General features: G+C 42.5%; 2 protein-coding genes across 6 annotated transcripts in view; one reads left to right on the top strand and one right to left on the bottom strand.

Annotated features, from left to right (window-relative positions):
* The window catches only part of NADSYN1 (NAD synthetase 1), a 19,166-nt gene extending 5,672 nt beyond the window's left edge, over positions 1-13,494 (bottom strand). For 3 of the 4 annotated variants that reach the window (XM_055813474.1, XM_055813476.1, XM_055813475.1), the window contains exons 1-17: positions 13,368-13,494; positions 13,164-13,224; positions 12,619-12,735; positions 11,676-11,729; positions 11,200-11,289; positions 10,308-10,359; positions 9,472-9,560; positions 7,865-7,982; positions 6,133-6,264; positions 5,281-5,355; positions 4,981-5,105; positions 4,727-4,775; positions 3,961-4,063; positions 3,119-3,287; positions 2,626-2,761; positions 1,049-1,155; positions 120-251 (exon numbers count right to left, since the gene is read on the bottom strand). In XM_055813474.1, the coding sequence (XP_055669449.1) occupies positions 120-251; positions 1,049-1,155; positions 2,626-2,761; positions 3,119-3,287; positions 3,961-4,063; positions 4,727-4,775; positions 4,981-5,105; positions 5,281-5,355; positions 6,133-6,264; positions 7,865-7,982; positions 9,472-9,560; positions 10,308-10,359; positions 11,200-11,289; positions 11,676-11,729; positions 12,619-12,735; positions 13,164-13,224; positions 13,368-13,452 (1,694 nt within the window). In that variant the 5' untranslated portion in view covers positions 13,453-13,494. The remainder of the gene's footprint in view (positions 1-119; positions 252-1,048; positions 1,156-2,625; positions 2,762-3,118; positions 3,288-3,960; positions 4,064-4,726; positions 4,776-4,980; positions 5,106-5,280; positions 5,356-6,132; positions 6,265-7,864; positions 7,983-9,471; positions 9,561-10,307; positions 10,360-11,199; positions 11,290-11,675; positions 11,730-12,618; positions 12,736-13,163; positions 13,225-13,367) is intronic. The other variant, XM_055813477.1, reaches the window with a different exon arrangement.
* On the top strand, positions 13,451-25,240 carry DHCR7 (7-dehydrocholesterol reductase). Of its 2 annotated transcripts, none has more exons than XM_005240339.4 (8): positions 13,451-13,708; positions 18,800-18,903; positions 19,789-20,011; positions 20,745-20,835; positions 21,444-21,657; positions 22,120-22,324; positions 23,208-23,339; positions 23,935-25,240. In XM_005240339.4, the coding sequence occupies exons 1-8, from the start codon at positions 13,451-13,453 to the stop codon at positions 24,397-24,399; spliced, it is 1,692 nt and encodes a 563-aa protein (XP_005240396.2). In that variant the 3' UTR covers positions 24,400-25,240. The 2 variants fall into 2 exon arrangements, with proteins under 2 accessions (XP_005240396.2, XP_055669454.1); XM_055813479.1 differs by lacking the exon at positions 13,451-13,708 and adding an exon at positions 14,267-14,379.

Genomic DNA, 25,240 nt, shown 5'->3' with positions numbered 1-25,240 from the left:
TTTTCTTTATTAACTTTTGCAATATTACTGCAGCTCAGCTCTGTTAGCTGAGAAACCCAAACTATGAAGTCTACAATATGCTGCATACAGTCACCAAATACTACTGCTTCACTACTCACCTTCTGAGGGCAGTGAGCTGAAAATTTTCAATACAATACTGTATGAAGTTCCTCAAATCAGTCTTGCTGATTCCGCCAATGGGATTGATATCAGCACTTGAGCAATCATATTTTGTCAAGTAACCTCGGAGACTAAGCAAGAGAGAATTTTATATAGTAACAGTAAAGAATAATGTAACGTTAGTATAATATATAATCCTTTATACTATAGACAATGTATCTGTGGTATAAAGACATGAAGAAACAGACTGCATATTGTTAATATATTTATACACAAGGGACAAACATATTCAGCTGCAATGGGGCTACCCTAAAGCCATGAATTTGCCAGGAGAAGGAAGACTGTTTTTTAAGAAATTATGAAGCACTGCAGAACTGCCCATGTTAAGGTAACACATCTGATGCAAAACAATTAAAATATTGTCCTGACCAATTAAAAAAACCAATGCCCAAACACTCCACAGAATCAGCACACGCTACTTTCACAGTTTGAGAGATTAATCCCATAATCTTATGGGGATTGCTTTAATCTTCAAATAGTTGGCTCTAATAACAGTACTCTGGATTTTTAAAACCTGTTTTTCAACTCAAATTTCACAACTTCATTCCTAATACAGTAATTGAAAACACAGCAAACAACAGACTGGAAGGTTAAGCTCGTAACTGTACAGGCGAGCTCTACTGTAAACATCTATGGAACAGCATTTTATTGGAGAACCAAAGACAATACTTTTTTTAAACTTCTGAAAAATACACAATTTTCCATTCAGGCAGGTTCAACTGTTTTCATTAATTCTACAGCTATTGGTATATTCTTAGCTTGTTACCTCTTCTGAGTAATGATCTACACTGGGATTTGGTAGAGTTGCAAGGAAATTCAGTGACCTGTTCCCAGTTCACCTGGTTTTACATTCCTAACTTTCACCAACCTTTCATCCACATTGGCTGACCCTAGCACTAGGAGTCCCCCTGGCATCCCACGAGTCCAAAGTGTCAGCTGAGCAAACAGGTAGGCAAGGACCATTCTTATTCTAGCCTGCAAAGCAAAATAAAAAAAAAAAAGCAAATTTACAGAGCACAGTTAATTTCTCCCCAGTTGCTTTTATTTATCAGTTCTGTAAATAAACCCATAAAGAACATCATGCCAGAGGGAAAGTGTTACTGTGAGAAGTATGGTCTTGTGGAGAAGATGCCAAACGCACAGAGGAGAGCTAGGTTTACTACCTGCCACTCCCACAGACTTACATGACTGAGCAAGTTTATTCTACTCTGAATTGCAGTATGGGGAGTAGTTGCCATTTTCTACCTCCTACAAGCACTAATATGGATCCACGAAGTATGCAGATGAACCATCTGTCTACCACACACTTTTATGGAATATTAGACTAAAGGCATTTATTTACATAAAATTTGTAAAAAGTTCTCTATGCTTTTGCCCCCACTCCGAAACTCAACTTTTTCTAAGGATGGTAACAATACCAAACAGACCTGAGATTTAGCCTCCAGCTCTACCCACAACTGCATGTGGCGTTAAGCAAATCGCCACACTTCTCTGTGACTAATGCCTATCCCATCGCCAAAAAGCTGACCAAGGATTCACTGTTTGCTTCCAGAGGAGACAGCTGGATTTCTCCAATAACAGCAGGGGAAGAAAGATCAAGTCCTCAGCTAACAAAAACTATCAAACACAACAATCAACATTTAGCCAGAATTAAAACAGAGTTTCTTATTGGGTTGGAAGCTTTTAAGAACAGGCCAAGAAGAAAGCTATCAAGATAACGAAAGGTACAACTGGAGCCAGGGACTAGAAGTCACTAGGGACCTAAGTTTTCTGTGACTCTATAGGATATGTACACCAGCACTACTCAGGCACAGAACCAATCTGTTCCGACACAATGAAAATGCATAACCGGAAATGTGTATTTAAGCTGCATTTTATAAGCCTATTGAAGGTTAAATACCTCCTCACGTAAAAAAAAAATAAATTCCACATTCTAAAACCGAGAGCATCAAGGAGTTGGAATGGGTAAGCTTGACACCTCACACAGAGCCTTTTAAAGGCTGTGAACATTCACCAGAGGAAAGTCTAGTACACTATCAGCAATATTTTTGAGTCCTGACATGCCACAATCTTACTGGAATCACACTTGTCTATTAGAATACTTTGCTACTCATTTTCCTGACCTGGCACCTTGCTGCTGGGATGCTTTTCTAAACAGCGTCTAGACCAATGCTATTGATGGAATACACGTGTGTATTATTTCTTTATGACCATCCTATAAAAGTCACAAACAATAATTATCTCGGTATGCTGAGTAACATGGGATTGTAGACTCCTGCTGCAGACAACTATTTACTGGAAGCCCATGTTGTGGACACACCACAAGTTCAGGTTTTCACAGCAATACAAATGAAAGGCCCCCTTGCTACTTTATCATTTTCTATTCTTTCAAAATAATCCAAGAAACAAATGGGTCTGACCTCATTCAGCCTACATGAAACATACCTGCACATTCTGGAGTGCCGTGTTTTCCCTGCTGCTCCCTCCATAGACAGAAAAACAGGGAGTTCGACCTGTCACCATGCTGAAAATTCCCAAAAGAGCTTTCACAGCTGCATCTATGTTCAGATTGATGTGATAACTGAGAAGAATTCAAACAGAAGTGACTCAGCTAGCACAATCTGGCTATATAAAATTGCATTAAAAAAAGCAACACCAACACAAAATGACATTTTAAGGCTGCTAGCAGCTCAGATCTGGTATGAACAAATGTAGGAAAGAATACACTTTCCAGAGCCTGTTTCCAAATTTCCATGTCCTTCACCAAATGCTTCTAAGCTTGCCTCACATTTAAACACTTCAATAATAATGTCTGTAATACTCCTATTAACACACCTACTATTCCTCTCCTATTTTTTCCCATTTTAAAGTCCAAAAGTTTTATATGAAAGTCTTTGCCAGAACATGATGTTTTTTCCCAGCACTTCTCGACTTGTACCTGCCTATTTGCTCAGCCAGAAGTTTAGCCCTGTTGCAAGTATCCTGGCAGGAGTTCTCACTAGCCATGTAGCAAGTGGTAAAGACCCGCTTGCAAAATTCTCGAGGATCCTCAGGGACATAGGTCTCATCATTCACAATCCTGCGCGCATCAGCCAGCACATCTGCATCTGAGGACAAAGCAAAAGAAACAAACGAGCAGAAATTGTTGCATGCCTGCTACCCAGGATATGCAAATATATTGTACATTTCTTGTATTCCAATTTAGCTTTACCCTGCCCCTCACAAATGACTCCATCATCTAACTCCCCAAAGATATTTTCATGTATCAAATAAAAGAATTACTGATCTTGCTCCTAATATTGAGCACAGAAATATTAAACTCTTTTGTTCTAAAACTTAAAGAAACTTCATAGAAAATATGATCCAGTATATACAAAGGCTTACCTAAATGAATATAGTCTACTTAAAGCCAGTTTAAGAGCTTGAACCATGCCTAACCATGCTTTGTAGTGCTGAATTTAACAGGAGAAAATTCTCATGATAAACTCAAACCTCAAAACTACACCAGCCAAGATTATGAATAATATTCTAAGGAGAAAGTAGTTTTGTGTTCCACACCCGATTCTTAACACAAAATGAAAACTATCAAGCCAATTCAAATAACCTGAAACCTGGACACACATTTTTATCGAAATTTCTGAAGAGATACAAAGGATTCCATGAGAAAAACTAGGCAAGAGTCTACCATTAACAACCTCTTGCATCTATTGCATCCAGCTAATACTAACCTGTCCATAACCATTAGTGAGCATGGCTCGCTAGACATGTGTATCTACTTACTTCCATTCTTGACTGCCAGGCAAACCTGGCGACACATAGAGTACACTATGCAAGCTGTAGCAGAGCTGTCAATTCCACCACTAAGAGGTAGGAGAAATCCTGCCTTGAAAATAGAGCAAGGAAGATGTTCCAAATAGCAAAATTAGAAAAAAACATATTGTACCATTCAGAAACATACTCTCATAAAAGAATTACATATGCATCGTTCAAGCCTGCTTATGTTCTGCTCGGCAAAACCAAACAAAAAAACCAAGCCTAGCAAACCCTCTTAAACTCTCATCGACTGGATAATGAAATAAGTAGTCAGTATAAACCCCTTGGCTAGAAAAACCTTCGGTATGTCTACACTCTACAGTAAGACAGAAGAGCTCATAAAAAGGATAAAATTTTTCATACCTATTTCACTATTAGATTAGTAGTTCATGTCACTCTGCTTATTTTAAACATCTCCAGTATGCCATTAAAATGTTCTCCTTACTGAAAAAGATGTGTTTCAAGGAAAAAGAAATTCCCTTTATGAAGTAACCTTGAATGTTGCTTTCAAAGAAAGCATGATTCCCAGGGTAAAGGTCTGAAGAGCACACTGAAGTCACATTCTGCATACAGGTTTTAAGCTTGAATGAGCTACCAAGTGAAAAACTCAAAACTTTACACCTTGGACTAACATCTCTTCACATTAACAGCAGCACATCACAATGTGTACTGTCCCTATGGCACAGAAGATGATGTGTATGCCAAGGCAAAGAACAAAACCAGTTGTTCTTACCTGTTTGCTGCGCCTTAAATAGTCCCAAAGCCAACATGCAGGACCAAGGCTGAAATTACAGAATACGCTTATTCCAGGAGGGTTATGGAATAAGACCTAAGCATGTCAATGTATTTACTGTGGCCTTCTGACAAGATACTTTCTTTACTTAAATATAAATAGAATCTTATCTCTTTTTTTTTTTTTTTTTTTTTTTGAGGTTTTGCAGTCTAATTCAAAATAACTTTCAAGCAACAGATTCAGTATGTGCTTACCTGATCTCCTCCTCAGGACTATGATGTCTCCACTGGATTGGCATACAAGTAGGTACAGCTACATCATCAGAACCCGACAGAGCAAAGTTCACTTTTACTCTGGGATAAGGATTCACTTTACTTGCCTAAGCAAAAGTACAGAAGAATTGGGAAGACATCAATTTTAATGTAACGTATATCTATGCAACATCAGGTCTGTAGAATACTGTGAAAATCAAAAAATGCAAATAGTTTTTAAATTCAATAACTAGTCAAATTTGGCAAGGGTTTACAAACATAACCTCTGTAAAGAATTCTTACCGCTAAGTTACGAGATGAAATCTCTGCTCTGTAACTTCGAACATCCTCCAAGTCCAGAGTAGCAACCAGCACCTCCTATGGAAAGGCTTTCAATATTAGATTGATTCTACACAAACAGATAAACAATGTTTGACAGACCTGGACTAGGAAAAACGCTGAGGAGGAAGAATGCACGCCACTTTTCAATACAGACTTTTATACTCACTTTCCAAGTTATTTCTGACTTGGTAAAATCATTTACAATACAAAGCGAGAACAACTGATTCGCTTTGCTGAGTGCACGGGGACACTCATAAACCACAGCAAATCTACAGCACTTGTCAGACGGCTGAACAAAAGGTTCAACATCAGTTGTGGCAAAGGACAAGAGGACAAAGCAAGAGGCATACTAGGGAAAGATGAATGTGCATAATGTGAGGAAACCTACAGCTCTGATGACAACTCTACTGAGAAAGGGCTTTCTGAAGTAAAGCTTAAGCTATCAAATCTTTTGTCTGCCAAACCAGGTCGTAATTAGAACACTGCAATCTTTGTCCTTTTGTTCTTAGATAAGGGAATATAAGTTAACAGGGTCTCTTCTAAACATAGTGATCGCATACACAAACTTTTTCATTAAATTCCTCCACTGTGACAGCTCTTCCTTGCTTGCAAAAGCAGGAGAGGGTACTGTAGCTCAGGTCTGGACAATCTGATTAGGAAAAACCTTGGATATAGTTTAATAGCGTAGTAAAAATACATCTTTTTTCGTCTAGAGACACGGACCTAGGATCTGGAATGTCTGATAAATGTTGAGCTTAAGTGTAGCCATACTAATTTCAGGAGTAACTAAGAAGCTATAGTTGAATATATTACCACATCATTGAGTGAAAACTGAGATCCTTGTGCAACTGTTTCCCCATTCATCGCAATCATGGCACAGCCATCGTAATACAGACGATCACCATCACAGCCTTTCTGGTTAGCTAAAATGTATATTCCACCATTCTATGAGGAAAACAAACATGCAGTCAAAAAAAATGTTTTCAGGAATATAGCACCTGACAGAATATTAAGACAAAATGTTATTTTTCTGTTCCTGTCCTTCTCATAATCTTCTTCTGTCTTTACATCGTGAATGATTTATGGCTGGGGCTCTCTCTTGTCATATGAAAAAGTATTTTGCATGTGATACACAGGACAGAAACATGTAATTACATAAGTAAATGCAGTAAGTGAGCTCTATCCCTTTCACACTATCGGAAGGCAGGAGTCATGTGTTACTAGCAAGAGCCATGCCCTTAGCCCAAATAGGGAGGGCTACACTTCTCAATTGAAATGCTAAATTTAAATTAAGATTGAGAAAAGCAGGAAGATGATGACACAAGTTGTGTTTTGATATCTGAGGACAGAGCAGATAATGTTAAATATAACCAAAGCATGTTAAAATACAATGACAAAGAAGCTGTACAAATCAAACATTTTTCATAGTACATTCCTTACTTCATTTTTGTTCCATCACTGTTAGACGGGATTATAGTCTAAATAAATGTCTTCACTTCTTTAAAATAAACAGAGCTTTCAAAGTAGAAAGATAGAATATATTTTAAGCAAGAAGCTAATAGGGGAAAAAATAATGAAACCTGAGTTTAAACACTGATTTCTATTTCCCCTTCCCAGTATAGTTACCAGCATTTACCCAAAGATTGGGAAAGAAATTGTTACTTTAAGTAAGCAGAAGAGTTTTGGATGGTTCTGTCTGTGCCAGGAAAATACCCGCCTCTGCTGACGGAACTACCAAGTGGCAATGAGCTGCCAATTCCGTACATAACTGCATAAGGGGGCGACTTCAGGCACAAATAACTACAGGGAGAAACCACAGCCCCTGGTTGTTTGCCCTTTATGCAGAATGCGTATTCAACAACACCCTTTCAGCTGATTATCCTCTGCATGCAATGGATTCAACACTTCATGCCTCCAATTACTGAATGCCCCTTACTCTGATTAACTATTTTCTATCCATTATACAAGCACAGTATTTTTTTCTTCAACTTTTAATGGAATTAACATGGAGGACATCAGATAAATCCTTCAGAGCTGGGAGTTACCAAACTGTTGTAAGGTATTCTGACTCGTTTATAGATGTGCATGAAAGACAGATGATGTAGTTGGCATGCCAGTGCAGAACTACCTGCTCCCATGTGAAATTTCTTCTGGCAGCTCGCCCCACACACACAGGTAGGTTTGTACCTCCCCTATTCCCGTACAAATACCAAATGGCCTCTCTTTGGTTCGCTGTTCCACAGACCAGACAGAGCTGACCAGCAAACAGCATTTAGGCTCACAGAGGTGGAAACAGTGCGAAGCACTGCATGGCATACAGCAGGGTGCCCCAGAGAGGTACAGTCCCACAGCCAGAGAGGTCTTCCCCTATAGTTGATTCAATCAGGGAAAGCATTTATAGGTAAGAAAGCAAGAAACTAACAAGGACTGTCAAGGCCCCACACTCACTATCTGTCCTGTCAGAGGAGAGGAGATAGTTTTGAAAAATAATTAAAAAAAAATGACGTGCATAACAAAATAAATACATATTTTTAAAGCCATATACCTTGGCTGTGGCAGAATTCACCAAATCCACCCGGGTGTGAGCCTTCCGCAACACATGGTGACTCCCTGAAGAGTTAGTGAAAATTTCCACACCATCAAGTCCCATTTCAATATGAGGGCTGTCAAAGCAAAAGGCAGAAAAAAATCAGCTGGCACTACTATGCTGTGAATACTGCAGGTATCATTTAAAACCAAGGACAAATAAAACCATCTACGTCACTGTCAGCTTTCCGCATGTCTTAGCTCAAATAAGGACAGCACTCTACATCTGTTTTCTCTCATTGCCTGACTCTTCTGTCAAAGACCAGTAATGGCCACAGCAGGCAGAAGGGCTTTTGCTCATTCTGTTCTAAATGAAGTGCCTTCTGCTTTATAGAAGCCTGGGTCTCAAAGAAAGAGAGAGCGAGACAATCTTGGTCTGAAAAGGCAATGTGGAGATACTCTTGTGAGATCAGTCGTCCCATCGTCCTTCTCTATTAGTAAATCCAAAAGCATAAGCAAACAGAACCATGACAAAGAGAAGGCTTCTGTTTTTTTCTTTTCCAATGTCAAAAGAAAGAATTACTAAAAAAAAAAAAAGAAAATCACATCTTTGTAACATACCCCACCTTCCACAGTTACAAAGAGATGAAATTCTGTAACAGAGATTTGTAAAAACATCGGGAACATTTTGTTTATTTTCTGTTAACTCCAACAGCTTTCATGCAACTATACCTCCACCCCCACACCACACTAGACCTTTGTGAATGGGATCTTACTTGTCTTTGGGAAGAACTTCAAATTGTAAGAGGAACTGGAATAGTAACAAGAAATATTACTTAAGGGCACTAGGCTTTGCTTTCCTTTTGTGACCTTTTGTAGTTTCCTTCCACATTGTCTTTATGCATTGTCTGATGCTTGTTAAAAAAATCAAGCAAAAGGATTAAGCTAACAGCTAAACAGAAAAAAGTTAAGTATGCATCTCAAAGAATGCATGTAGAAGTATGCCTAGAAGCCTACACTCTAGCCTGTCAAATACAAGGGAGCTCAATTTGCCTGTGAAGTGGAATGCTTTGGAGAAGTTGGTCAAAGCCGAAGATAAAAAGAATAAGTAAAATAAAAAGACCTACTAGTAGTCTCAAATTTTTGAGACTAGGTACAGTAACTGGCAATAATAGGGGATTATTATTACCAGACTGAATCAATACTACAAACTGATACAACATAACTTTGTTGCTTTGATCCTAGATCAAATTATAGAGGTGGATCCAGAGAGGAAAGTTCAACCTCGGGTTGAACTAAAGCTGAACAGTACCTGGAAAACAAGCACCCGTTATCTGTCATTTGTTTCCTCAGGCCAACTTCTGCATTATGCTTCTTTTCTGTATTTTTCTCCTACCTTCTGTTTCAAATGAATTTAGCTTAACCACTTAAAACGTCTTTTGCCACGCTGCACCTAGCCTAGTGAAATCTTTCCCGTGATGTATTTATTGCTCCTAATGATATTTTAGCTTACTGGCACTTCCTGGAAGATATACTACATAAAAGAATAAGCAGATTTTCCCAAACATTTATTTCATGGGTCCAGGGTATGTTTTAGTTTACTTTTCATTTCTTCTTCTCCTTTACCTGTTCGGTGCCCAGAGTTCTTCACATATTTCTGCTCCTACACAGGTATCTTTGGTTGCTAGCACTGCATCCCCAAAAGGAACAGTTTCCTGAGAAAAAACAAGGACATCCTTACACATACATAATAGAAGAGTCTATTCAATTCAAAAAGTTAACTAAAAATCAAAAAAAAAAAACCAAAAACTGGATACTCACTAATGTGAAATCAGTGAGTCAGTATCAATCACATGACGCCTTCCTTCATTTTATACAATGTTTAAGTTTAAAAAAAAAACAACAAAAACACTCCATAAATGCACATTTCTGGATCATACTGAAATTTTGTGTTGAAATTTCAGTAGTACGCAGATCCAATGCTTCAGGACAGGGCAGGACAACTGCTTTTGAATTAAACAATCTACAAAACAGATTCTCTTTTGCTAGCACACTCATGCTTTAGCAGGAAATAACCTAAATTTTAGACCCTTCTGAATCAAGGAGATTAATTTTTGTATTTTATTTTTTTTACCTCAAAACACATACTCATTTCTAGTCTCAAGCACAGATAAACTCAGTACCAGAACTGTGCAAAATAAGACAATCAAGGTCCTGTATATACAAGTAACTGGGGCAAATTTAAAGTATACTTGCTTTGCTGCCAAATAATAACATAAACAATATTAAATTATGCTCCCATTTCATGTAACCGAGAACTATCACTGAAACCTATGAATCTGCAACATGAAAAACAGCAGAATTTGGTGTACTACAGTTTTATGCCACAGATTCTATTAATTTGCTAAATCTGGAAGATGCTGAAGTTAAAAAGGAAAGAAAAAAATGCTTTCAAAACGTACCTGTCCAGTCACTTCCTGAATTATCCTGGGTAGAAAATATTCCTCCACATGCCTAAAGCAGGTTTATAGGTTGTGAATACATAGTTATGTAAATCACAGCATAAAAACTGATTCTTATCTCCACATTCTCTCACCTTTTAACAATGACTAAAGAAATTGTACTGCATTTGTACAGGGCTGTGTATGTTCAAAAAGATTTTAAAAAAATTTGAAATTAATTAGAAATGTTAAGATTATAAGCTAGCAACATCCCACTTAGCTTTGGAAGTGCATGGTAAACCTAGTAAACTCCATCCTAGTGATAAACTAGACTTAACAAAGAACACAACATGCAAGTCAAATACCAAACAAAAGTTTCTCCTTTTGCAGTATTACTACGTGAGTAACTCAGAACTCATCCAGAACTGAGTGGGGTTAAGAGGACAGATGTGCAGGGGCGCTCTCAGAAGTACTTTACCGAGACCATCAAATTACAACCATTCCCTGACTACAGGATGAGCACATGGCCTCAGAGATGAGCATCAAGCGTATTCATCCATTTCACATTTTTTTACAGTTCAATATTGAGCAGGATGCAGCAAATGAGCACATAAACACAGGCTCTTCCAGCCCTGAGCTGCATACAGTTAGAAAGCAGACACAAAAAAAAATAACACTACTACACTGGTGGCAGGATCGTTCAGCCAGTTTTCCTTCCAGCTCGGCGATTCAGAGTTTGACTGTACCTAATAAGCTTTCTAACAGAGCTTCAATCACCTAGCTGAGCTGACTCTGTCTTGCTGCTAACCCTCTAGCAGCACTGTAGCATCGCTATAGAGATTTCAGTCCTCCTGCTGTAACTGCAAACAGCAAGTTGTGGTTTTAAAAACAGTTTTAATGGTAGTCAGCCTACCTTGCTTTGTTCCACGGGGTAAACCATCTAAGTTCCCTGTAGTTTCCTGTATTTGCCAATGATATTTTCGGTCTGATCAGAAGAATTTTTCTTAAAACATAGGAAAGAAGGGGCAAGTCAAGGCCTGATGTACAGCCAAACGAGACTAAATAAGAACACTGATTAATACCACATCTTTTTCTCTATCATGATGTACATTAAAAAACTACTAAATACTATAATTTTAAAGTTGCTATTTGCAAACTTAAGGGTTTTTTTCTGGGGTCTTTCAGAAAGAGGTGGAAATTTACTTTCTACAAATTCAGAAAGAAAAAAGACATAATGGAAAGCATTCATTGTCTCTCCAAAATCTAGCAGATAGGAAGACAACTCCATTGCACCACACAGCCCTGAAGAATCTTTCTTGAAGGCCCAACAGATCTCACAAAGGATACGCTAATGTATCATCTCATAAAACGCCATGAAGAACTACTCACTTATTTAAAAAGATCACTCGACAGTTGTAGCGAGCGTTTCTGTGCAGAACAGGCCTGTGAAAATAAGAAGCAAAGATAGTAGTGGCTAAGCTCATTAAATGAAATAGAAGAGCACTACAGAATCGACTTCACTGCACAAAAGCTATTTCAAGACAACATTTTTACATCGTATCACTAAAGAGAATTAAAACAATACATCAAGTTTTAGCTTCTAGTTGTTTGCAAAAATCAGAGTTACTGACCATTCCATCAGTCTCAGATATATCAACTACTACCAGATCGCTGACGTGCCCTAGAAACAGAAGAATCCCCCTGGCTGGGCTAACTCCATCAAACCTGACATCCTACGATGCTACCAGGCTAATTCAAAATAAAGCTAGCTTTACACATTTATATCAATACTAACAAGCACGTGTACATGGTAATGCTGCAGTTATAATTTATCACTCTTCACCGTCAGCACATGACTTACAATGGCTACAGTGATTTTGGCATGCACATATATTGCTTAAAGATGTCTGCTAATCAAAGCAAGTTACATCAGCCCGGATATCCTGAGAGAGTGTCGATTTATAAAGCCCTTTGCTTTATACAAAATTTTATACAAAAACCTATACGAAACTTTATACAAAATTTGCTTTGCATATAATACAATGTCCTACCCACGGCAATAGGGCCCAGCCATCAAGGCTCCCAATAAATAACTGCAATTTTCCTATTTCTCTCTTCAAGGACTCAACCACCAGAACTCTGTGAAAGGATTACCCTTCCAGAAAGCGTTTTGCATGCCACAGTCCTAGTCATGGTAATCCAAAGGCAAAGCAGCGCAGCTCCCAACATGTGTTTAAAAGTTTGGTGCAGAGCCATCACTCCCCAGAAGCACGGCAGAGGTAGCAGTCCCCAAAGCCCTACCCCTCTGTCACATGTACACAAAAAAACTTACATTCCCACATCACAGATAATATCTTGAGTAGCTGGAGACTCCAAAAGCTTTGCCAGAACTTGAAAGGAATGCAAGAGCGTGTCAGACTCATAATAGTGATCTGAGCAGCCGTAACCACTGCGCACAAAAACATCAGAAATACAAAATTCAGCTGAATTGGCACCAGAACTACTTCGGGCAAGGCACCCCTCGTCCGCACAGGCAATTTACACAGAGCATGAAGCAGCAGCGCCACCAACACCCCCCCACCACCACCGACAGCATTTAAAAAACCCGGTGGCACCGCCGGGGTGCTCCTTCCCAGGGCAGCAGCCTGGGCCTGGGAGAAACGAGTTTCTGCGAAGGAAGACTCGCTGAAACAGGTCCAGAATTACGGGCGGACCTCTCACGTTTCCAAGGTAAGAGAAACGAGCCGGGGCTCGCAGCTGCCCCGTTTCCTCCGCGCCGCCAGCCGCCAGTACGGCCCGGCGCTGCAGTGCCGCGGGGCTGATGCTGCTGCGCGCCCGGGAACGCGCCCGCACGCGGAACCAGCGAACCGATCTTACCAGATTTCGAGCTCTGGCCCCAGCCGATACCGGGCTCCTTTGCTCTTTGCGATGCCGATACCTGGAAAAGCACCGAATTAACGACCGTGCCGTGCCGCGTCGTGCCGTGCAGCCCCCGCCCGCGGCGCCGGGCCCCGAGGAGCCGGCACGGCTTCGCCCGCCGCCCGGAGGCTGCCAGCCCGCTCCTGCCGCCGCCCCACTCACTTCGGGAGATCCGCTCCAGGTTGCCTTCAAAATCCAGAGCCCACTGGTTGAGGGCGCAGGTGGCCACGGTCACCGTTCGGCCCATGGCGGCCCTGCCGCCGCCTCCCCGTCGATGTCCCCGCCGCTTCCGGGGCGGTGCCGGGGCTCGGCAGTACGTCCCGCCCCCCTCCGACCGCGGGGCGCACCGGCAGCGGAGCAAACGCCGGTTCCGTTACGAGCGGCCGCCGAGCCCCCGGCGTGGCTCCTCCTCGGCGGCATTCCCTTGCCCGCTGCCTGCAGCCGCGCATCCCCCAGGCATCGGAGGAGCCCCACGGAACAAGCTCAGCGTGCAGGCACCGCAGGTACCGGGGGCAGCGCCCGGCACCGCGCGTTGTCACGCCCCGGCACCACCCGGGCGGCTTTCAGGGCGCAAAGTCCGCAGCAGCGCGGAGTGCCGCCCCGCCTGGCGTCCCTCCCGTGACCCCCGCGAACGGGCTTCCCGGCTCATTCCGCTGCCTCCTTGGGCAGCAGCTCCTTCTTCCAAGACCTCTGCCGCCACCTTTCCCGCGCGGTGGCTGAATCAAGCCTTCTGGCCACCCGTTACCGTGCGGGTGTTCTCACGGCACCGGCCCTGAGCTACACTCTCCCGCTGCGGACAAACCGCTCCGCGCAAAACGCGCGGCCCCGCTTGCGGGTCCCGCCGCTCCCCCGCCCCGCGAGCACCCAGCCGGCTGCCGGCGCCGCGCTCCGCCCGTTCCGGCCCCTCAGCCCATGGGTTGACCGCGCTCCGCCAATGCGGCGGCGCGGCGGAGCGCGGGGCGCGGCGGGGATTGGTCAGCGCGGGGAGGCGCGGAGGGGCGGGGCGCGGGGCGCGGCGGGGATTGGTCAGCGGGGGGAGGCACCGCCCTGAGGAGGGCGGGGCCGCCGCGGGCACCGGCCGGGGGTGCTGGGCGCGCCGCTCAGTTCCGCACCTGAGGACCGCCGCACCGGCCGGGCGACACCGCCAGCCGGGCGACACCGCCAGCCGCGCCTCGTAAGTGGTCCCTGACCGCCGGGTTAGCGGGCGGCTGCCGCCCCACCGGCGGGCCCCTCCGCGGGGGGCGGGTGCGCGGGTGGGCGCTTCGCTGAGAGCCGTGCTGGGCCCTGGCGAGGAGCGGGCTGGCGCCGGGGCGAAGCGGGGTGGGAGGGGAGCGTTTGCGGTCCTGTCGGCTCGATGCGGGCTCCCAGAGCCCCGAGGTTGGCTTGCGTCTCCCAGTGCTGCCCCCGCCGTGCCTCGCAGGGGCGGCTGGCGTGGGGGGGTGCTGCCCGGGGGGGTGCTGCCCGTGCCTCAGCCCCTCTCCTGGGTGAAACGCCGGGCTCCACACGTTAGCTAGGGGTTTTCCTTTACAATACATGTGAATGGACAGCAGTCTGCCTTATCTTTGTAGGACAAAATGTAAAAGTAGGTTGTTTGCCTCATTTCCACATGTTTGAGGTTCTCTTCGATACGTCCAGAGCATGCTGATGAAAAGCATCACCCATGTGTATTATTGTTGCTTGAATACGCAAACTTTACTCTATGATGGGTGGCTCAGGCACCAAACGGGGAGAGCTCCTAAATGACTGTGTAGTTGGCATGGTTATTCTTTTAACGCAGTGTGAGCAGTAACACCGGACTGCATCGTTAAGCCCTGAAGTTTGGACTCAAGGAAGAGTGAGTCTCAGGAGTTCACCGTGCAGGTGATAGTTGACTTGTGAATTTTGCTTCAGGATCTTGTTAAGAAGCAGACTAAGTGTGTTGGGTTTCACAGTAAGGTTTTTGTTAGCAGGGGGACTACAGGGGTGATTTCTGTGAGAAGCTTCCAGGAGCTGTCCCCATGTCTGACAGAGCCGATGCCAGCCAGCTCACAGATGGACCGGCTGCTGGCCAAGGCTGAGCCCATCGGCAGTGGTGGTAGCACCTCTGGGATAGTGTATTTAAAAGAGGGGTGAGGGGAAACCCAGTACAACTGCAGCTGGGAGGTAGGAGTGAGAATACCTGGGAGCCACAGCTCTGCAGACACCAGGGTCAGTGAGGAAGGAGGCAGGAGGGGCTCCAGGTGCAGGAGCAGAGGGCCCCACACCAGAGCACGGCAGTGCCTGAAGGAGCAGCCTTGTGGGCAGCCCACAATGGAGCAGGCTCCTGGCAGGGCCTATGGCCCTCTAGAGAGAGGAGCCTGGGCTGGGGCAGGGCTGTTGGCAGGACGTGTGACCCCGCAGGGACCCATGCTGGAGCAGGCTGGGCCTGTGGAAGGGACGTATGCCGGAGCATGTAAAAGAACTGAAGCCTCTGGGAAGGAGCCACATTGGAGAAGTTTGTGGAGAACTGTCTCCCATGGGAGGGACCCATGCTAGGGCAGAGGAAGAGTGTAAGGAGCAAGGAGTGACTGAGACACCGTGTGATGGACTGACCACAGCCCCCATTCCTCATCTCTCTGCACTGCCCCAGGGGAGCGGGTAGAGAAATTGGGAGTGACGTTGTGCACAGGAGGAAGGGCCAGGGGTTGTGGGAAGGTGGTTTAAGATTTAGCTTTTACTTCTCATTATCCTATTCTGATTTGATTGGTAATAAATTAAGGTCATTTCCCTGAGTCAAGCCAGTTTTGCCTGTGACTAATCGCTGGGTGATCTCTCCCTGTCCTTACCTCAACCCATGAGCCTTTTATTGTATTTTCTCTCCCCTGGCCAGTTGAGGAGGGGAGTGATGGAGCGGTTTTGGTGGGCACCTGGCCTCCAGCCATGATCAACCCGTTACACTAAGGGTTTAGGAAAGCAATATTTCGGGCGTGTTTAGTGGGGTAACAGAAAGCTTGCATTTATAGAAGTTAGTAGGAGTATAATTTCAATGAGAATCTTGATCTAGAAATGTTAGCATCTGTTAAGTGATGTGGGAATAGTTCTGAACGTTGAGAATTTGTTACTGCCAGAGTAGCCGTCTGTCAGACTGGGATGTATTTGTTTAGGGGAGTAGTCCTAAGCAGGCACTTGTTGCTCAAATTACTCTGTAGAAGGGCAAAACTTGGTGGCAATTATTAGCCTTTAAATAGGAGGAAAACATGGATCCCATATGTAACCTATTGAATGCCAGCCTTTCACATCTAGCCAGTTCCCAGTTTTACTAATTGGATGATTGTCTTGTTTCTGCGCTGTCTGGTAGGATTAATGATGAACTCTGTGTGTATCTTGCACAAAACCCCAGGCTCTGCCAGCTGCATGCAGGCTTTTTATGAGTGCTCAGCAGAGGGAGCAGAGTTTTGAAATCTACTATGCTGAGCACTGCAAGTTGCTGGGGTATTTGACTGCTTAAGAATCCAAAACAAAATTAAAATTAAACGCTGTGAAAATGTTCAACCTAAGTTTTCTGTTCTGAGTCTCAAAGAGGCCCAGTGTTTCAGTAGGACTGACAAATCATGTAGAATCCTTGGAAATACTGAAAAATTAACTGGGCAAGGCACTGAGTGACCTGTTTTAAGTTGTCCTTGCTCTCAGGAAGGGCAAGGTTGGACTAAATGTTGTCAAAGGCTTCATGTGACCTAAATAGTTCCAATTCTGATGATTCCTGAATCATCTTCTATCTTGGTAAAATTCTTAAAGTGTTATAACTGTTCCTTGTAAGAATTTCCACTACTGTTGTAAAGTAAAACCAACACAAACAGCTGGAGTAGGCTCCCACACTCCATAACCCTGATACCGTGCATCTCCTGTCCTGCCTTTCTTCTTCTTGTATGTGATCAATAATCTCCTCTTGAGGTTGTTTCATTACTTGCTTTAGAAACCTTGTTGTGAAAGTATTGATACCTGGAAAGATGTAGACCTCTGGATCAAATCTAAGCTGGAAGTCTGACCATATTCTTCAATGTTTCTGCTGGAAGATAGGGTGATAGTTAGCTCTTATGGTACTGGAAATAGTAAATAACATGAGCTTCCTGCTACCCGTATATCTTCTTGCATTCTTTGCTTAGGATTTCTACCTAACCAGGTTGGCAAAGGGGAGTGATAAGACTTCTTTGCGGATTACTTCTGAAAATAAGCGGTGTTTTTGAAGTGTGGAGACTTCTGCAGAGTAGCATACTACGTATTTGGAATCTGAGGGTGACGTGTTATCCCTGTGGCTGGGTTGATGGTGTTTGAGATCTGCCTAGGTGCCAGAATAAGGACCTTCCTTTCTCTGAGCGTGTCGGGGAGCGGTGAGTGCCTGCTGCTCACGAAGGGGCCGGGAGCAGGGAGCTCAGGGGGGATAGCACGGCTGCAGGCAGGGGCTTGCCTGTCAGTCCCGTAGTACCTCCATGAGGTGAGCAGGGCAGGCGCAGAGATTACGGCCAGGTTCAACCAAGTCCAGGTGATCAGTGAAGTTCACGGTGACGAGGCAGGTCAAGCCAGGCAGTCAGTGCGGAGGTCAGGGCCAGGTCCCCTGAAAGCCAGGCAGGGCTGTGGTGACAGGGCCAGCAAGGCCGAGGCCATCAGCTCACACGTGGGGGTCAAGGGAAGCCCTGGGCCAGGCCTGGCAGGGACAGGAAGGCCCGTTGGTGTCCTCAGGCCCCTGACTGTGTGTTTTATGGTCATTTCTGTTTCAGTGGAAATAACTGCTAGTTTCTGGTTTCAGTTAAAACATCAAAGCCTGAAAAAGTACCATCAAAGCCTGAAAAAGTACAAAACTATAAATTTTTAGGAAATTTCCCCCTGAATGGTTAGCTACAGTACTTCACATCTTTTATAGTCTATCGTCCCATGAGACAAAGTTCAGGAAAAATACCTTTCCTTTTTTCTTACTTTTTTTTTTTTTTTGAGGTGGGATTACCGAATGTTCAGGTTATGGGATTATGGTCTTGAACAAAAATAGTATTTGTGCAAAAGCAGAAGAAAACTATAAAGCATATTCCACAGAGAGAATTAGGTGTTGCCTTGTACATCATTCTCCATTCCCACTGATTTCTGATTTAGATGGGATTATAAACTGTTGCCTTGTTTTCTTTGATGTAGCTAACACATAATGGAGCAAGCGGTCTGGGGAAAAGTGCACAATTTCCCAAGGTTCAGTACAGGTACTAACAGTAGCAATTTCTCTTATTAAGAAAGGCAGTTAGTTACAACACTTTATTTTCAGAGGTTTAGAAGAGTGGGGCAAAACAGGGTTTCCCCCTTGCATCTCACATGTAAGTAATAAGCGATATATTATACAATGTATATTAAAAGACATTAACAGCAAGAATTATCACGGATTACTTAAACATCAGTGTTGTAATTGTTTTGCTGATACAAGATCATAAGGAATTGGGAAGCAATTTTACCTTCCTACCCTCCTCCCACAAATTTCTTGCAATCGGAACGCTGTACAATAATTTTTAATAACTTCTGTTTGTGTTTTTCTTCTGTAGAGCTATAAGAATTACTGAGAACCAGCTGAAGTAACACCATCAATATTTTCTTTCATACAGGACAACATGGCAGCCCATCAGGAGAAAAAGCCTTCTGAAGAAAGAAAACACAAGAGTACCCAAAATGGTACTCAAACATCTCAAGTCCAGTGGGGAAGAGCATGGTGAGAGAAGCTGATGACCTTGATTAGTCATTGTATTTCAAATTGGCTCATACTTGGACTTACAGATGCTACATTCCTTTTAAACTTCACTCTGTTAGTAACAGATTGTTGCATTGCCCTTCTCTTGAAAGCTCATGGATAATGAGCTGTAGTGACAGATGCCAAAGAAGAGTTCTTCAAGATTTTTAAGATAGAGAGCTTGCCAGATGGCTTGGGTTAAAACACAGTCCTCCTTGCAGAAAAAGGAAAGTGAATCATAAAAATCAGCAAAATCTGTAGTTCTATCAAAGGCCAAACAAAGTGTTTCCTGAGATTTGGAAAACAGGCATCCATCTGTGGTATTGCTATCTGACGTCTCCTGCTGTAGCAAGATTTATGACTCGTATCTGTGTTCTCAAAGAGTTGTGCAAGTATTAATATTGTATTGCAGCTGGAAACAGCCATGGGTGTTTACATAGCTTGCCACTACAGGCAGTGTGTGGTAGAGCCAGTTCAACTAACGCCTGCCCAAGATCTGTCTTTTCTGTGTTTCCACACTTCGCATAATATTTTTATGATCCTGTTACCACTTCCAGCTGAATACCAGTTATACCCGTGACTGCCACCAAAAACCGGAAGGTTGTAATAAGCCTGCTTTTTGGAGGAGAGGTATTATCTGGTCTGTTGCTCTGATCAGCTAGCATAGTTTTGTAACAGCTTGTGGTAAAGTATGTAACGTGCTAAGTTTTTTATAGCGATTCGACCCAAAGAAATGTGCGTGCCCTGAAAACATTTTCAGTTTTCATCTGGTTAGACTAGCAGGTCCACCAAAATGATTGCCTGACTTAATTAAACCACTTCCCTAGCTAAAAGCTCCAGAAAAAAATGCTCTGTTTTGAATTACAGGGAAGTGGACTGGTTTTCCTTGGCAAGCATCCTTTTCCTGCTCATGTTTGCACCACTTATCACATATTACTTCATAATGTCCTGTGACCAGTACCAGTGCTCTCTGATTGACCCACTCGTTGACTTGCTCACGGGGAATAAACATCTGTCTGACATCTGGAACAAGACTCCTGGACTGACCTATAGGGCTGCCGGCATCTATACCCTTTGGGTCGCTTTCCAGGTATAGTATTGAGTTATGATCTAGATAAAGTGGTTGGTTTTTCAAATAGCTGTCTGATGAATCCTTTTACGTGAAGGATAATGGAATGTCTCACTGGCATTTACTCTTTGGTGTTCCTCACTTTCCATGGCTCTTTGGAATCCAAAGGAAGCTTATGCACTTGAAAAATAAATGTCAGGAACATACACAAATATTCCTTGTGTGACATATTCCTTGATGTGTTTTTTAAGAAAAAGCAACTATGTAACAGCAATACCCATTTGTTTTCAATTAATACACAATAAATATGTCATAAACTAACACTGGGGAGGAGTGATATTTTTTACAGGCAGACATTAAAAGAGGACTTGATGGATGAAATAAAACTTAAATGACTAAAATATCTTTAGCCTTACCAAACTACTCCAATTTTTTTCCAAATTGGAAAGCAACTTACATATAACACAGATAAACTTGAAAATAAAAGGATAAGGACCTGATCTGAGTTACCAGCTGTCCTGCTTCCCCACCAAAAAAGGATGACAACCATACCTGAAGTACATATTTTGAATTGTTTAACAGCTTGGATATGTTAGTAGTCTAAAATCACTGCAGCTAAATCTTGCTGTGTTTGCTTATCTAGTACTTAACTGAAACTGCCTTGTGTTATATTTAGTATGCATATGAAAGGGATAGTGGTTTTGGGGGTTCTGTCTTGTGTGGTTTTGCTGTTAATAGATTCTCTTTCTTCTAGGTGGTTTTGTATGTGTTCCTTCCTGATTTCTGCCATAAACTTCTTCCTGGATATGTAGGAGGTGTACAAGAAGGTGCTGTCACCCCTGCTGGTAAGTTCTTCCTTAGAATATATGCACACCATACAATCTTTTAAAATTAAAGCATTTCTGTACTTAGAGTCTCTAATAACCCATAAATAGCTGGAGGAGAAGTGGACATAAATGCTTTCATCTTCCTCATATGTTTACTTCAAACAAAAATAAAAACCAAAGTCATCTTTTAGAATAAATCCTAGAATTTCTACCTCTTAGTAAAACTATTGATACAGCAGGTACCACACCAGCAATGGAAAAATATGGACTGATAATTTTGGTGCTTAAAATCAGCAGTGGGCTGTTGTTAGTGTTTGACAATGCCGTTGCACCTGCTGAAGCTAAGGTACTTGTTACTTAGTCAGCTTTAGGAGAGATACCAAATTCACTGTTTTGTGAAGTCAGAGTGAAGAGAAAAACTCAGCCTAACAAAGCCTGATGCTTACAGCAGCGTGTAATGAAACTTTCAGAAGAGTGCCACAAGATATTTAATTGGGAGGGTGAGGAGAATGAGGCCATTTCATGGGCACTTGATAAAGCCTCTCTATATTTGATGCATATCCATATTAATAAAAAGCTGTATTAGTGACATGGCACTCACATTCAAATCTTTCGTCATATTATAGGTGTAGTGAATAAGTATGAAATCAATGGACTTCAGGCTTGGATCATTACCCACGTGCTTTGGTTTGCAAATGCCTATTACTTCCACTGCTTCTCGCCTACCATCATTTTTGACAACTGGATTCCTCTCCTGTGGTGTGCTAATATCCTGGGATATGCAGTTTCCACGTTTGCAATGATTAAAGGCTACTTTTTCCCTACCAATGCCAAAGACTGGTATGTGATTTTTAATAATGAGAGAAGGCTAGGTGATTGGACATATGAAGTGAATGCTGCACAGAATCATAATGAGAGAATGTATTATATTGGCACAAATAAATAGGCCAATATATGAGTGTGGTTCTTTGCTTTATTAGCATCATCGTCTGTGTTTCATGCTATATGTCATGTGACTGGCAGCCTTAGCGTCACAGATAAATCCATCCTGTTTGTGACAAATAAGTAAGTTATAGACAGTTCAAAAGTGTTACCAAGAATAAACTAGGGTACTTCTGAAGCTAAAATTTATCTCTACTAATGTAATGTTTCGGTTGGGTCAATTTGTGTTATCTTGCACAATATTATATGGATTTATTTTTATTATCATTACAACAAGTGAATCTGAAATGTATAGTCAGAATAGTAATGAACTGTATTTGTGTATAACTATGTACATTTCTAATTTTTTGTGCTTTCTAGCAAATTCACTAGCAACTTCTTTTACGACTACATGATGGGGATTGAATTTAACCCTCGAATAGGAAAGTGGTTTGATTTCAAGCTGTTCTTCAACGGCCGCCCTGGTATTGTAGCCTGGACTCTAATTAACCTTTCCTATGCTGCTAAACAACAGGAGCTGTATGGTCAAGTAACTAACTCCATGATCCTTGTCAATGTCCTTCAGGTAAAATCAGAGGAAGAAAGTAAGAAACCAGTTTGGAAATAAACTAGTGTTAAAGAAGAAAAAACTCCTTGCATTGAAATGGAACTTAAACAGTTTTTCATGGCCTGAATAACCTCTTTTAGTGATGATGCACTGGGACTTGCTTCTTTGGGAACTTGTATTCATTCAGGGTGCCACTGTAAATACTCCACTGTACTCATTCAGAGTGCCAGCAGTGGTATGGTCATGTCTGCACCAGCAGATTTCAGTGTAAACTTAAATTAAGAAATGCTTTTCTGAGCCTATGTTCTGGAAACAGCCATAGCCTGATATTGAATCTAAAACCAATGACAAATTCCATGGCTTTCATTGGAGCAAGATTGGGCAGGGTTTTTTTGAGGGCAGCACTGCAGTGAACTTTTCTTTGTGTGGGAGAATGCCTAAAATAAATAATGCCATGCCTAAAAACAGCCAGTCAGGTGCTGTTCTTTCTACTGAAGAGACCCTGAAGTAATAAGTACAGATATTAGTTTGGATTTATTCATTGATAGAAGCCTGCTCGACAGAAGCTCTGTTCTCCCTCTCTGTAAGCATAAGACTCTTTAAGCTGAAGAGAGGGAGGGGTGGTCAAATACGAGTACACTTCTGAAGTGTATGTCCTTCAGCAGCACGCTTGCCTTAGTCATCTTGGTTAATTCTGCTTTGCATTACTTACCGCTTTATCTATCTAGATGGAGTGTATTTGTGTGATACGTTCCTGTTAATACCCTGGTTTTGAGGTGTTGGTGGAAAAATGCGAATCAGTTTGAGATCATGAGACAGCACAGAAGGATTAGGTTGATGCTATTAAGCAGGGTAACTGGTGGGAGTCTTCTGTTTTTAATGTGAAACCATTCTGTTTCAGGGTATTTATGTTTTGGACTTCTTTTGGAATGAAGCCTGGTATTTGAAAACCATTGATATCTGCCATGATCATTTTGGATGGTATTTGGGCTGGGGAGACTGTGTTTGGTTGCCTTACCTCTACACTTTGCAGGTAAAAATGTGGTACAATATGTGTTTAGGCTAAAAGGAAAAAAACTTTTCAGAAAACAATTCTCCCCCACAGTTTGATTTGTATCTTAAATTGTTTCTAAACAGTTTGAATGTTGAGTAAGCATTACAACATCTTCCACAATGATTCACTTGTAGGAAGGCTTACTGTCCCTGCACAGAACTGACATCTTGTCCTCTACTCCCCTTCTTTTGTGCCCTTTTCTGTCACTATCTCTTTTGTCTGTATGTTTTTTTAAATCCTTTAAGTCCCTTTTTGTACTCCTGCACGCTAAGGATGGTTAGGTTTGGTGTGGGTTTGGTTTGGTTTTGTTTCTGTTTTTTTTCCTTCTGTCCTGGTTTGTTTGCATCCTTGCAACTTCTGTCGTCTTGTTCTACCTAAGAAATGCAATTCTGGGGAGAGAGAGAAATTAAATGTAGGATGCAGCTTTCTGAAAAATTTCCACGGTTTTACTAGTAGGGTGGGTTTCCTTGCTTCTGCTCCTCTGTTCTGGGTCACTGTAGGTCAAGGAATTAATCTGGCATCCTGAGCATGTATTTAAAGTAAATCACTGATTGTCTCTCTTTCTGCTCCCCAGGGTTTGTACTTGGTTTACCACCCTGTCCAGCTGTGCACAGCTAATGCCGTAGGGATCTTGATGTTGGGCTTGGCTGGCTATTACATCTTCAGAATGACCAACCACCAGAAGGACCTCTTCCGTCGTACAAACGGCAACTGCAAGATATGGGGGAAGAAACCAGAGTATATCGAGTGCTCGTACATGTCTGTGGATGGGACCAAGTACTACAGCAAACTGCTGACCTCGGGATTCTGGGGGTGGGCACGCCATTTTAACTACACGGGAGATTTGATGGGCTCCCTGGCCTATTGCCTGGCTTGTGGGTTTGAACACATCTTGCCTTACTTTTACATTGTTTATATGGCTATTCTGTTAACCCACCGCTGCATTAGGGATGAACACCGTTGTTACAGCAAATATGGGAAGGACTGGAAGCGCTACACTGCTACAGTGCCTTACCGGCTCATACCAGGAATATTTTAAGGCTAACACAGGATTTGGGGGAAAGAAAAAAGAAACTTTTTTTTTTGGAGGTGAAGAGAGTTTATCCACATAGTTAAACTAACAACACTTTGTAAAGGACAGTCATGCTATTCTGAAGGAGAAGAGGTAGCTGAAGAGTAATCCTTGTACTGAATGAACGTGAAGGCAGACTGTATTTAAAGTAAAAGAAATGACGCACTGAAGTGTCCTGGTTTTTTAGACGACTCTTTTACTTGGAACTTTTTTCCTCTCTCAAAATTAACTTGGAATTGAAGAAAAGTTGCATGTATTGAGGCTCCTGAAATCTCCTGAAGCTGGCGGGGTGGCCTTACCCTGCAGAGTAGCAGGGTTCTACAACCAGTTTCCAGTGATTTAGGAGAGGAAGAAAATAGTTCTGTGATCTCTTAATGAAAGAAGTTGTATTATGTGGTTGCTTGTGACACTCGTAACCTATAGTTAGTAACTTCCCAAAGGCTTTATATTGTTTATTGCTTTTTCAAGAGGTTAGCTGAGGAAACACTGAACTGGGGAACTTGATCCTAAACTGGGTGGGGGCGGGGGGGTGGGAGAAGATTGTTGTAATCCAATACAAGTGTTTGTGAAAGTTGGTACAAATTGGTATAGCTCAAAAATGAAGTTTGATTATGGTGTCTCAGAATACAGTGCATGACCAACTGAGTCGTTACTTTGATACTGAAACCAAACTTGCTTTGTGAGGATACTGAGCTGTGCAGGTGTTGGCTGGGATACAGTTAATTTCCTTCATAGTAGCTGGTATGGGGCAATGTCTTCACTTTGTGCTGGAAACAATGTTAATTATACAGAATTTTTTTTCTTTTTC

This window comes from Falco peregrinus, chromosome 9, assembly GCF_023634155.1.
Source record: "Falco peregrinus isolate bFalPer1 chromosome 9, bFalPer1.pri, whole genome shotgun sequence".
Classification (NCBI taxonomy): domain Eukaryota; kingdom Metazoa; phylum Chordata; class Aves; order Falconiformes; family Falconidae; genus Falco; species Falco peregrinus.
Note: the sequence above shows the minus strand (reverse complement) of the source record. Positions and strands in the feature narration are given on the sequence as shown.